Source organism: Motacilla alba, chromosome 12, assembly GCF_015832195.1.
Source record: "Motacilla alba alba isolate MOTALB_02 chromosome 12, Motacilla_alba_V1.0_pri, whole genome shotgun sequence".
In the NCBI taxonomy this organism is placed as follows: Eukaryota; Metazoa; Chordata; class Aves; order Passeriformes; family Motacillidae; genus Motacilla; species Motacilla alba.
The window spans coordinates 6,364,412-6,377,387 of NC_052027.1; the positions used below are offsets into that span (position 1 = coordinate 6,364,412).

The following is a 12,976-nucleotide window of genomic DNA, read 5'->3' on the forward strand; positions in this document are numbered from 1 at the left end:
ATGGACCTGTGCTCCTTCAGGTTCCTTAGATGGTCTCAAACCTGGTCTTCTTCTACAGTGACTGAGAAAATATGTACTGAAAAATTGAAAAATAATGCTTTCAGGTTATATGTAGCATGTGGAAATCAATTAAGAATGTAAATAAATGTATGTTTTAGAGAAGAATTTTGCACTGTTGCCACAATTGAACTATATGGGAGGGCATCCTTTGTGTTTTGTCGTGTCAAAGGGCATGGGGAAAATTTTTCGGTCTACCCTTGGAATCTGAAGACAGCAAATAAAAATTAGCAGTAATTCCTGAAAGAAAAATGTTGGGTAGTTTTATATAAAACTGTTGTATGTAACAGGTCATTGTGGGTCTGAATTCCTGTAATGCCCAGTGCTGTGGGAACAGATTCCAGACCTGAGGTTGCTGTGGAGATATTTAGGACAAATCAAGCAGTGCTGTGGTGTGGAGGTGAAGTGAAACAGGGCCAGTGAAATACCTCTGTGCTGTGCTGGCATGAATGAGCGTGCACTTCTTCTGTGTCTCTTCCGTGGTCACTTAAAATGGCAGGGAGGCAGCCCAAGCACTCTGCACTGTTTCCATCACAGCTGGTGGTGGATTCTGAGCATGTATTGGCATAACCCCGGGTGCATCTGTGTCCCTTCAAGCTTAGCTTTAAGGTCTGCATCTCCACTTCTACCCAAGTTGACCCAACTGCTGAATTTCCTCTTCGAACAAAGCCATGTGGTATCTTTACTTTTCCCTCTTTTAACTAAGTTTCCTTTTAGAGAGAAAATAGTGTTTGCTTTCCAAATGCAACATCCCCCCTAAAAGAACCTGTGTACTAAAGCAGGCCACCGAGCCTTTCATCACTTCTCTTGGTGATAGCAGTCATGAATTTTTTATTTTCTGCAGGGCTCACTCCAGATCTGCCACAGCATTGTGTGGGTGCACACATGTAAAAAGGCTACTAATTGAAATTCAGATGTAACGAGATGAAGTTTTGCTATTCACCATGACTGCCTTTTGTTTTAGCCCATGTACGCTCAGTGCACCTAAACAATACAACCACTGCTTCTCCTTTTAGATTCGACAAGAATAACTAAAAAGGCAAGAAATATTTCTGTGTCTGCTGTAGAGATGAAGTATGCACCCCCAAAAATGGGAACGGCACGTGTTAGCTTCTTTATATACTTATCTGTGGGGAGGGACGGAAATTTTAATGGAACTGTAAAGAAAGTGAAATAGAAAACTTACTGCTGTAAACTGTTCTCTTTTGAAGATGCAAATGTGTCTCTATTGCCTAGGTAACTATTATGGAACGCCGAAGCCTCCAAGCCAGCCCCTCAGTGGGAAAGTGACTTCCACCAATGCTTTGCAAAACCTGCAGTCTGGCTCCAAGCAGTCGACTCCAAAGCGAACCAAGTCTTACAATGATATGCAAAATGCTGGCATAGTGCATACGGAGAATGAGGAAGAGGATGATGTACCTGAAATGAGCAGTAGCTTCACAGGTAAAGCAAAAATACCACTGTCCTTCAGTTAGAATACGTGGGGAAGGCTTCTGGAGGGTATTTTGAAGAGGATGTGTTTTTTTTATTGTGTTTTCTGCAGAGCTGTCAGTGCCAAACAGAACTGGCTGACACCTGAGTGGCAGATGCCCAGGTGTGATCAACCACATGCACAGCTGGGTCTTTCCAAAAAGGCCTTGTGGGATTGAACTGGTTGAGACAGAAATGTGGTAAAGTTCAAATCCATTAATTGCAGAAAGGTCAGGGAGCAACTGAGCTATGGTTGACAGTTACAAACAGTATGAAATTACTCAACCAGGTTTACATTTGGAATTAATCATTGCTCCTTCCTAAAAATATTGCTGTCCTTTATGCTACCTTGCATCTACAGCTGCCCATCACATACAGTTACTGTCCTAGGTCCTCTTCTCCAGGTACCTTCCAGCACATGGAGTGCTGTGTGCTGCAGGAATGGGATCTGGAGCATGAGTGCAAGTTCTGTATTTCACGAAGCTCTTGTGTCCTGCTGAACACAGATCTTGTTCCCACCATGGCTTTGGCTGAAAGATCACTGGAAACTTTTGCAATCTCAAGTCAAGGGCTGTACAGGCAGATTCAGACTAAAACACCATTGGAGATCCATTGAGTTTCCACAGAAATCTACTGGAAGGTTGTGACAATCTGAGGGGCAAGAGCTCTTCCCCATGTCCCCAGGCCTAGTATTTCTTAGTGCTTAGAGCATTGTTACCTCAGCTCAGTTTCACTGAATTCATCTTCAGGGCTCCTTTTGAGGCAGGTACTGAGCAAGTATTATCAATACCTTCAAGTCTTTCCCAGCTGCTTGCCTTGCGAGCTCACCTTAACTGGTGCCCAGTCCTTTGTCCTCTGATCACTTTCTATCACCATTAAAATTTTCTTTCCCAGCCTTCTGACTAGAAGATCTGTCCTGCCAGTTCCCACCTGCCAATATCCTGGCTCTAACATTTGGATCTTTAAAAGGATTTAGGCTGAGATTTAGTTTTGGTCCTCTGCAGGCCAAACTATCAAATGGCTTTTGAGGATTGTACTCTCTTTGGCTGCTACCTACTCCATTTCCAACTCAAATTGCTTCTAGCCAGCCTCATTTCTCCCAGGTTGGAATTTCTGTCTCTGCTGCCAGCTCATTGACAAACCGAGGGTGGTTTTTCACATGTTGTGACATGACAGCAGCCTCAGCCTTTGTCACAGGATCTCATTTTGGGAAGAAGGTGGTGGGAGATCTGTTATTTGATTTCCTTTCTGCCCATCTCAGTTTGGTGTCCCTGAAGTAGCTTGAGCATCATTTCTCTTCCTTGTTTTTCTTTGCAAGATGAAATACTGGAAGATGCAGCTCATTTGTCACAACGTTATCACACTCTGGCCCCTTGCCTTCATTAAATGAGCACAGAATCAGGAAGAGAGTTATTTCTCATATACCAAAGTGATTCCTTACGCTTATTTTACATGAAAGTGTGCTAGCCATATTGAAATGCTCCTGCTTCCCTAGGAGACCTCTGGGTAACTTGTGTTTTCCAGATTTTGGCATGTTTGTACTCTCAGTTTTTAGCTGGCGATGGTTCTTTCACGCTTCTTTATGCTGTCATCTTCTACCTAAAAATATCAAACTCCAGGAGGGCTGAAAAGCAAGCACTGAGGGTACTGGTATAGTCTAGATGTTTTTCTTCCTGTTCCTCCCAGTGTTCTTCTCTTTTGGTAATGGCAGCCCACAGACTAGAATAATGAAGGAGCTGTTTCCAGGGCTGTGGGCTGTGAGCTGAAGATGTCCATGGTCTCTGGTGTGGAGAGCAGGGAAAGTTCTGTCTGTGAAGCCCTTTCAGCCCCACTCCTTTGGGGACTTGGCAGAGGGTGACACTGATCTCTGTTTTTTGCTCAGTGCGTTGTCAAGCTGTGCTTGTACTGATGTTCTCAGGGGATGTGGAAGTACTGCCATAAATTTTCAACACCTTCACGAGTCAAACAGAGAAAGTCCCTTTGGTGGACACAGGGTTCATTTTAGCATTTGTCCATTGTTGCCAAAACCTCTCTGTGAAGGAGTGAGGGCACAGACCTGTTTTTTGGGGAGCATTTACTGTCATGAGTGATGGGAGGGGATGAGCAGCATTGTTTCATGCATACAGCTGAAAGCTGCATGGATACAAGAATCAGAAATATTTCCTTAGAGGGAGAAGGGCCAGATGCAGCATAAAATACTCCTGACTGACTTTGACTGGAAGATGAGCCTTGGAATAAACCTCCTCAGACAGCAAGAACGGGCACTAGTGAGCAGCAACATGTGGACACATGGTACAGTGCTGACATTCATTTTAATTTTTAATTTAAAATAACACTGAAGACACTCACCATTAGCTTGTTGACTTTGAGCTTCTGGCAACATTTTGCACTTGTAAAATCTCTTTTGATCATTCTTCAAACAAGAAATTTTATCCTCCTAATCCTGTCCCACAGTTGGCACTGCAGGAGTGAACCTGTAAGCCTGCTTGAAAGCTCACTGAACTCCTCTACACCAGTGAGCCCTGGCTTCAGCTTGGAGGAATTTGGTACCTCAGCAGGGCCTGTTGGAGCTGATCACAGCTCCTGGTTTGTTTGGCTGGCAGAGTGTGTGTGGGCAAGGAGAGCTCGCCCCTGCTGCCTCAGAGACTGCTGGGGCTCTGCCCTCGCTCCATCTGTTGCTGTGTCTCGTGAATTAAAAGGCAAGGAGAGGAAAACTGGCAGGCTAAACGTGGAGGAGCAAAGCAGGGAAGGAAAGGACCGATTGTCACTTGTATCTGTGTGTGTTTGTTCCGCAGCAGAGTCTGGTGACCAAGAGGAGCACAACGCGCATAGCGGGAGAGAGGCAGCCCCACCGTCCACGACTGAGAGGCACACCCACGTCCCCACCACGGACCCATCTCAGAGCCTCCCCCAATACCTACCTCCTTCTGCCGAGGATAACCTAGGTCCTCTGCCGGAAAACTGGGAGATGGCCTACACGGAGAACGGAGAAGTCTATTTTATAGAGTAAAGCACATTTTTGTTGCTCTAATTCCATCTCTCTGCCTCTCTTTGGGCATAAAGTAAACCTCCATGGGCGCGTTTCGTGTGTGTACGTGTGTGTATTAAATATTTAGTGTATACAGTTAGGTTGCAGAGCTGTTAGTTCTTTACTGCTTCTGAAGGGGGTTTGCATTTTCCTGATTGGATTAACATCCAAATTACTCCTGAGTTCCAAGGCAGAGGGAATTGCTTGTTTTATGAGGGTAGTTACAAAAGCAACAGACACTTATAAAATACAGGCCAGTTGTTTTCACGGGTGGAATGAAAGCTCCTAATTGGAAGGGCTGGGACTTCATTCTGTGCATATTGCAGCAGAGGGGGTGGACTTTGGATGCACTGGATGCACTCCAGTCCTGTGCAGCAGAGACAGGGATGGACTTTGGGTGTTGCCCCCTCGTCACAGCAAAGGGGCCAAATGTGTTGATGTTCTCCATTGGCTTGCAAAAGGTACAGCTCAGTGCAGGGTAGGCACAGCAAGTTTGGAACACCTCAAGCTCTGCAATCTTTGTCTAAGAGCTGATTGCTGTCAGCAGATTTATGATGATATTGATTTTTTTCATGCCATAAATAATAGCCTCAAATTATACTTGTCTAAATTTATTGAGGTAGGAGTAACTTATAAAATAGGAGCTGTTAGTGTAAGAGATGTCTTGCACAGAGTTTAGCTAGACATTAACACTCAATTAGCCTTTGAAACTCAAACCCTTAGCTGCCAAGTAGAAGAGGGGTTGAGGAATTGATTTTGGATTTGATGGTCTGTTTAATGCAGTTGTGGAAACCCTACCAGAAGCCAATGCCCAGTTACTGCAGAAGAACTTCCTCTGTTAATTAGCCCTGTCTCCTGTGGAGAGTTACACTGGATCAGGGCTGGGAGGGCAGCAGTCCTGCCTCATCATCAGGAGAGGGGACTTTTGGACAGGGCCAGGGGAAGGTTCAAGAGCAGGTTTTCTCGTGGCTGCAGTGGCATGGGAACACATGAAAAAAGATTGCCAGAAGATCTGAGGAGCTGAGATGACTGAGGGCACCACAGCAGCCCTTCTTCAGCTGGGAGAGGGCTGCTCTAAAAAAGGCCATTTTCCAGGCCACTCTGAATTAACTGAAGAGGCTCCAGCAGTCCCTGAGTGTAAGACAAGGTCAGAAGAAGGCAGAATGCAAATTCTCATCAGATGAAACCGGGATGAGTACATTACCCTGAGCACGGCTTTCTCCCCTCACTGTGTCCTCAGGGTGCCTCGTTATTTGATGTACTCTCTGCCCTTTAAATAGAGAACAGCCTAATAGCCTGTTCAGCCTGCCATTTTCCTCCTTGGTGGAGCACAGATGATGAGCAGTAAATGCTAGCCAGGCAGTCAGTTGCTCCCCTTTTTGACCCCACAGGGGCCCCTGCTGTCCTTCCTCACAGGTGCTTCCACCGGGGGTTCTGCTGCTGCCACCGATTTCCCCAAACCCACCCCCAAGGCTGCTGTATCTGTGGTCTCTGAACAATGCAGGGCTGCAGCATCTCTAAATAATTTGTCAGGAGAATCGTGTATGTGTTGGGAAAACACAGCCTGTAACATAGGCCTGTGTGATGTGGAGCTCTGGTAGCAGCAGCCACTCCCTCCCTGCAGGGAGGTTTGAGGAGATGTTCCCATGGGGCTGATTTTGGCCATGAACCTCTTGGTGTGGATGCTGCACTGAATGACTGCAGTTCCATTAATTCTAAGGACAACCTGAGCCTAGAAACCATTTAGTTTGATTTGTATCAGATTTAGAAAGTGAACTAATGAGCAGTGTGGACCCAAGCTGGCTCAGATGTCTGTTCCAGCATCCGTGGTGCTTTGGATATCAAGTCAGGGTGTTGAAAGGGGCAGCACAGAACCAGTGCAGGTCCAGTGGGGCCAGGGTTGTGTGTCAGATAACCAATCCTGATCTAGCTGGAGCAATTTGGTTCTTGAGATATGTTTCTCTGGTGCTTTAATTGGGATTTTCATTGCTCAGTGTGCCCCAGTCCCCTGTTACCTGTGCATGTTACAGGTCTAACACAATCCTTTCCACCTGAGAGTGTGATCTGAAAGGTGTTTAACTAAATTTTCTGTGCCTCGGCAAGCTACAGTGTTGTGAGCCTTTGCTTAGCGAGTACAAAATTGCAAGAAATATGCAAATATTCTATTGCTCTCCTCCCACCACCATCCTTCTCAGCTAGACTGCAGACTTGCTTATAAATAAGGTGGCAGAGCCCCTCTGCTTTATTTTTGTTAATTTCCTGACTTGCTGAATTTCTGCCATTCAGTTTTCTAGATGCTGATCAATTGCTCTGAAGCACACATAAGGATTAAATACATTTGCTCATCCTGCCTTGGGAGGGCTGGGTAGTAGGATGTGTAAAACAAGGACCTTTTATTTACTCACTCAGATCCTGGGAGCAGGGCCGGCCCCTTTTCTTCCAGTACAATACAAGTTTGCTGGTTGGTTGTCGATTCCTCAGGGATCGTGGCCCTCATGAGACTGTTGTCAGGCTAAAATTCAGTTTGTAAACCTCTTTGAGACCTTGAAGGAGAAGTAAATAGCATTACTACAGTATTGAAACTTAAAACTGTTAAGCAGTGTTAGAGGCTAAGCTAGATAAGTGATACCTCAGGGACTGGAGGGATATCTTAGCAGGTTGTGTCTAAGATGACACCGGGTTGTAGAGGAGGCATTCTATTACCAGATTGTCTGCTTATGCAAATGAAATTATGGGAGAAAATAACTTCTAGAAAAATGTATTTTAAGCCTGTTTACTATGCAACCTTCACCGCTGGGACTGGCATCATTAGGCTGTCAGGGGACTTGTAGAAAGGAAGAGTTGAAAGTAAAGTAAAGCTGTTCAACTTCCATCAAAGGCTTGGATGGAACATTTTTATTTGTGTAATTATAAAGTTTTCAGTCAAAACCATTTTTGACTAATGCTTGGGTCAACTCTAGACATGTCAAAGGTCTTTTGTAGGAACAAAGCTCACTGCATAATTTAGTGAGGAAGGGAAACTTCTGCCTTTAGCTCAGAGACAGTCTGGGAATTAAAAACAAGCCACCAAAGACAAAAATTTGGGAATTAATATTGTAATATTGCAGCATTCACATGCCTCTTTCCAGTCAGGAGTGCTGATTTGTATATTTTTACTTGTTACCTTTGTGTTTTCAATGCCAAAGTTCTTGTGATTTGGTCAACTAGTTTGCACAACATCCAGTTGTAGAGCTGCTTCTTTGAATCAAAAATATGCCTTCATATTTCAAGAATAATGCCCTATTCTGTTGAATAATAAAGAGGATATATACTTTTATGTCATGGATACTTCAACTCTGCTTTATTAACCAAGGTTGTATTTCCATTTTTGGTTTCCAGCCATAACACAAAAACAACATCTTGGCTAGATCCACGGTGCCTGAACAAACAGCAGAAGCCTCTAGAAGAATGTGAAGATGATGGTAAGAGACTAAAAATAGAGACATAATACTGTGTTTGGTCCATTCCTAGGTGACTTGTTTCCTTTCCTTCTCTTTTTCTAATAACTAGTATTCAGAAAGACTTTTAAAAATGTAAAAAAGATTTATTACTAAGCACAAAGAGACAATGTCCATTATGTTGTAAAATCGCTGTGAATGTAGAACAGCCATTGAGGTGCCAGATCATTTAATAAAAATCAAGGAGGTGCTACAAGTAAGAGGCCTCTGTTTTTGCAAAGGCATTTGAAAAGTCACTGATGCTGAACAAGACTCAAAGCTGTCTGACATGTTTGCTTCTTGGATCGCTGTGTGGGAGGGAGTGACTGAGTCTCTGCGTGCTCCGCTGTGTTCCGCTTCAACCGCCTGCTTCACATGGATTGAGAGAGTTATGTTGCTGTTTCCTTGTTTGAGCAGAAATAACTCAATTGCTTCACTTGTGCTGTTAAATGCTGACAGACTGTGCAGTGTTGTGATTGCTGAAACGAGTTCCGTTTGAAAAGAGTAGATTTCTGACACTGAAAATTTGCGCTGAGATTTGGTATTCCTTGAGATGTTGGAAATGCAAGCCACTGTCCGATCCAGAGCAGCCAAATGCAGGACTGCTAAAGGAGGTCCCTTCCCGGCCTCCTTATGAGATGCTGGAAGAAAAAGTGAATTATGAAAATAACTTAAATGTTTGGGAAAACCTGTGAGGGAATTTTGGTCTACTGACCAGGAAAGATGGTGGTATTGAAATACATAATCTTGGTTAATACAGGTCTGTCATGGTAGACACTTCTTAAAAATGGAAGGGTTTCCTTCATCAGTGTTGGTGTTGTCCTTGTAAAATCAGTTTTCATAATATGATGAACCTCCTACTGGTGTCAGTCATCTTAATAAAAATCACAATTTTATTTCAGAAAAGAATCAACTCAATCCCTTTTCACTGTTAGTTCAACTCTGGCCTCCAGAACTACTAACTGTTTTTACACATGTAGTAGTGTTTCAACCTCTCCTATCTTTCACTTGGGAGATTTTGCAGGGTGTGAGAATTTACCTCTGCAGTCTAGGCTGCTGTGATGAAGCAGGTCACCAATTTGCTAGAGCAAAGTGCAGGATACCCTCAAACCACAGGGATGTGCCAGGCGAGGAGCAGCCAGCACCACAAGGCTGCAGAGGGTGACTGAGCTCCTCTGTTACACAGTTTGAAGTCTCCTCGCAGAAGGGAAAGTCTTTCTCTTGTCCTCTTAGCAATTATAAAGCGAGCATTGGATTAATTTGTTTAATTTGGAATAGAAACATACAGCTGGTATTATTGTATTTCATTGAGTTCATCATTTTGGAGAGCAGTGGCATCTTTGTTTATCAACTCCTTAAAATCAGCTAATTTCATCTTCCCACACACCCCTTCACTTCATTCACCAAGTTGCTCATTAATGGATATTTTTAACAGTCACTAGTTAAACCAGTTGCTTCATAGTTACAGCAGTGCTCTGCAATGCTTTGCTTGGCTGCTCTAATCTTGCTTAGCACATAAGAATAATTATGTTTCAAAAAACAGAGAGGAGAGAAGGTCAGTTTTACTTTGTTGTAGAAGCTGGATGTTGTAGAAGCAGGGTCACTGCTGTGTGTCATTCCATAAGAGTCAGTGGGATGACTCCTCTGTTTTGTTTTTTGTGTGTGTGTGTGTGTGTGTGTGTGTGTGTGTGTGTGTGTGAGTTGCCAGGCTCATCCCACCCTCTTTATGGATTTTTTTTAATGTTAGATATTGCTTCAAATTTGTTTGGGCGCAGTTAGCTGCCTTGTGCTTTTGTTTCATCAGGATGTGTGTCCCTAACAAAGTTTTTACTTGCTTCCCATTGTTTAGGCTATCAAAGGAAATTACAATTTGTATTTCACATTAATGGTCCCAAACAACTGCTTTGATAGAATATTTTGCAAAGAGGTCACAGAAGTAGTTTTTTGGGAGTCCAGATGTTTCAATCTTACAACCTCTGGTTGCTTCTGTCACTCATTTATGTGGCTTAAACTTTGCTGTATTGGGTCTAAGATTGTTTTTACCATCTTTGTTCTGGTTTTGTCACCATCTTTCATTTTCAGACTGCATTATTATTATTTATAGGCCAAGCAATTCTTTAATCATCTGTGTCACTGTTAACTTATGAATATGGAGCAGATAATGATAAATGGAGCAACAGCGAATATTGATGGCTTTGTGTCTTTGAAAAATTATGTGATCTTTGTCCCAGGTGTCCTGCTAAAACTGGTGCATTCCTGTCTGTGCCTCACCCACCAGTGCATCTGGACTGTGGGTCTGTGCCTCCAGTTAAACAAGGCTTCATGCCTATCTAAATCTGCTGAGGACAGTGAAGTCTGTTGGACCTTGTGTGCACATAAATTTAGAGGCTTTCTTGAAAACCTTGCTACGTTAGTCCTTGTTTAGGTGCAAGGTTTTCCTCTCAGATTCCTTGATTGGTGTCCAGGTCTGGCCTTCTGCTGGATCCATGTGTCTGTAGAACAGATTGCAAAGGTCAGACCGTGTGGACCTGAGGGAAAAGCCTCACCACAGTGAGAACATCACAATTTCATGACTTTGCCATATCAAACCATGACGTGGAAGTAGTCCATTGATGCAGATGTTTTGAGAGTGCAAGAACAAATTCTTTCATTATCTGCATCAGATCCATCAATATTCTGATCACTGGACTGTGCTAACTGGGAAGCTTGGGCTCGGTGTGTAGAAAATTAGTGCTGGTTCTGCTGTTTGCTGTAGGGAATTTCTTGCTTGGGGCTGGTATCTGAAATTTTCTTTTAATTTTTTCTGTCTCATTTACTGCTCTTCCCTTGGAGAAGAAGGGGTGCACACGGAGGAACTGGACAGTGAACTAGGTAAATCATCCATCTCTCATTTTAATATTTGACTTCAACTGCACTGTTTTGAGCCTTTAATTACTTACTTTCTCCTTTGTATCATTTTGCATCTTTCAGGATTTTTTTTCATTTCAATAGGAGTAATTTATCAGCAAAACTTCCCCAGTACACAAAGCATTTATCTTTCTCTAGCTTCAGATCTGCAGTGCTTTTCTTACTGATTCAGAGTTTGAAGAAAGCTAGAGAGCCCCAATCCTGCAAAGTTGTTTCAAAGCCACTTTGTCCTGGACTCTGCAGAAGTTGGGGTCTTTTCCTGTGGCATCTCTAGCTCCAGGAAAAAGCTCATAGATGCCAAAGATGAAATGAAGTAGCTCATGATGCTTTTTCACTGGGGCCCAAGATATTTCCCAGACAGTAGAAGCTAAGTGTGATTCAGAAAGTTTAAATATTACATCGGATGCTTCAGCTGAGCTTGTGAATGAAACAGCTTAAAATTTTCCCTCAGTCAGTGATTTTATAAACAGATGATTTCCAGTGATGTGGTACACTTTTATTTGCTGCATCTCTTTGTGAAGGATGCTGTCTTGATATCTAATCTCAGCAGTGCTCATTGTGTTTATACTGATGGCAGAGGTAGTTGTTATTTCTGTTCAGCTATGCTCTAGTGCACTCGCAGAGCTGAAAGGATAAGAGGTTGCATAGGATTTTATTTCCACCAGGACTATTATTGCTTTTTAAAAGGACTATAGTTACAGTTCATAGTTCTGCATACTGGAGGAATTGTATTACCAGAGAATTAAGCTCTGGTTTCTGTAATGACTTGCAGGGAAGTGTATTCTGCTCCCTGCTTCTGTGTGATGGATATGGCATCAGCAGCCAGCAGTGCGCTTGGAACGCTGCTCCACGAATGGTTCTTCTGCATAATATGCCTGGAACAAAATGCCTAACTTCTCATAGAGCAATTTGAAAGAAATGACAATTTAAAGAAGAATGCAGTCTATTTAGTGGTCCATGAGTGTTATGTGCAGCTTGCACAAATGATCATCAGCAGACCAAGTAGCATCAGAAGTAGGTGGATGCACATCAACAATCTGCAAAGAGTTCTCACTAAGGTCTTCACAACCAGTGACTTAAAATGAGAGGGAGGTTTTAAAAAAGCCAATTTAGAGGCAATATTAAACAGAAATTACCCTTCTTTCGGTCTGCTATCAGGAACTAATGCAAGAGCAGAGCTGAAGAAATAAATGCAGGAAAACTCATTAATTGATGGGCCTGACCCCAGATCTGCAGGCACTTACATACACAAGTGTTCTGCTTGAACATCATGAGGTTTTCCCTTTGTTTCAATGCAGATAAGTTTTATTAAGCTCACAGCCCATCAATATGCTGTTGAGATGTGCAAATGTTGCAGTGTAAAGAAATTTTCAAATTACTCAATTGGTTACAGCAACACTCGGATGGGGGCATAAAAACTTAGTCGTTATAGTAATTCAGGTTAGTAAAAACTGGTTGGCAACACCTATTTAGTGCCTTAACTTATCAACAGTTTCTGTTCTAAATATAAGAAGATTAAGACTTGAGGCATTTTCACAACTTCTTGTTTTCCAAAGAGCTGTGGAGTAATAGGTCACTGCATTTTAACAGGGGATTGTTCTTCAGACACAAAAATTTGACCTATAAAGCAGAATTTTACATGGCTTGGACTGACCCTCCTGGCCTCACAGGGAGCAGTAAGAGCTGAGTGTGCTGAGTTCCTCTCCAGCTCCTTCACAGTCATGCATGGCTGCAGCTAAAATACCTGGTGGCTGGAGAAGTAATTTTTTAGGAATCCATCCAGCCCCTCTGTATGTAGGGCAGGATAGTAGAGCATCTCAACAGGAATCCACGTGCTTATCCAAGGCTTAAAATTGTGACATTAGATATTTGTCCATTGCATTTACCCACCTGCTGATGCATGCTCTGATAATGCATTGGTGCTGCATGGATGTACCAAAATAAAAACCATATGGCTCACTCAGGCTCCTAATGATGCAAAATGGTTTTTGAAATCTCATCTTTGTGATAAAATCTAATGCTCTGGGTCATCTTCAGT

General features: G+C 43.0%; 1 protein-coding gene across 29 annotated transcripts in view; it reads left to right on the forward strand.

The window, feature by feature from the left end:
- The window catches only part of MAGI1 (membrane associated guanylate kinase, WW and PDZ domain containing 1), a 335,310-nt gene that overhangs the window by 259,061 nt on the left and 63,273 nt on the right, over positions 1-12,976 (forward strand). For 15 of the 29 annotated variants that reach the window (XM_038149644.1, XM_038149646.1, XM_038149648.1 and 12 more), the window contains 4 exons: positions 1,294-1,500; positions 4,323-4,533; positions 7,934-8,016; positions 10,864-10,902. In XM_038149644.1, coding sequence (XP_038005572.1) covers positions 1,294-1,500; positions 4,323-4,533; positions 7,934-8,016; positions 10,864-10,902 — 540 coding nt within the window. The remainder of the gene's footprint in view (positions 1-1,293; positions 1,501-4,322; positions 4,534-7,933; positions 8,017-10,863; positions 10,903-12,976) is intronic. The other 14 variants (XM_038149652.1, XM_038149671.1, XM_038149657.1 and 11 more) reach the window with 4 other exon arrangements.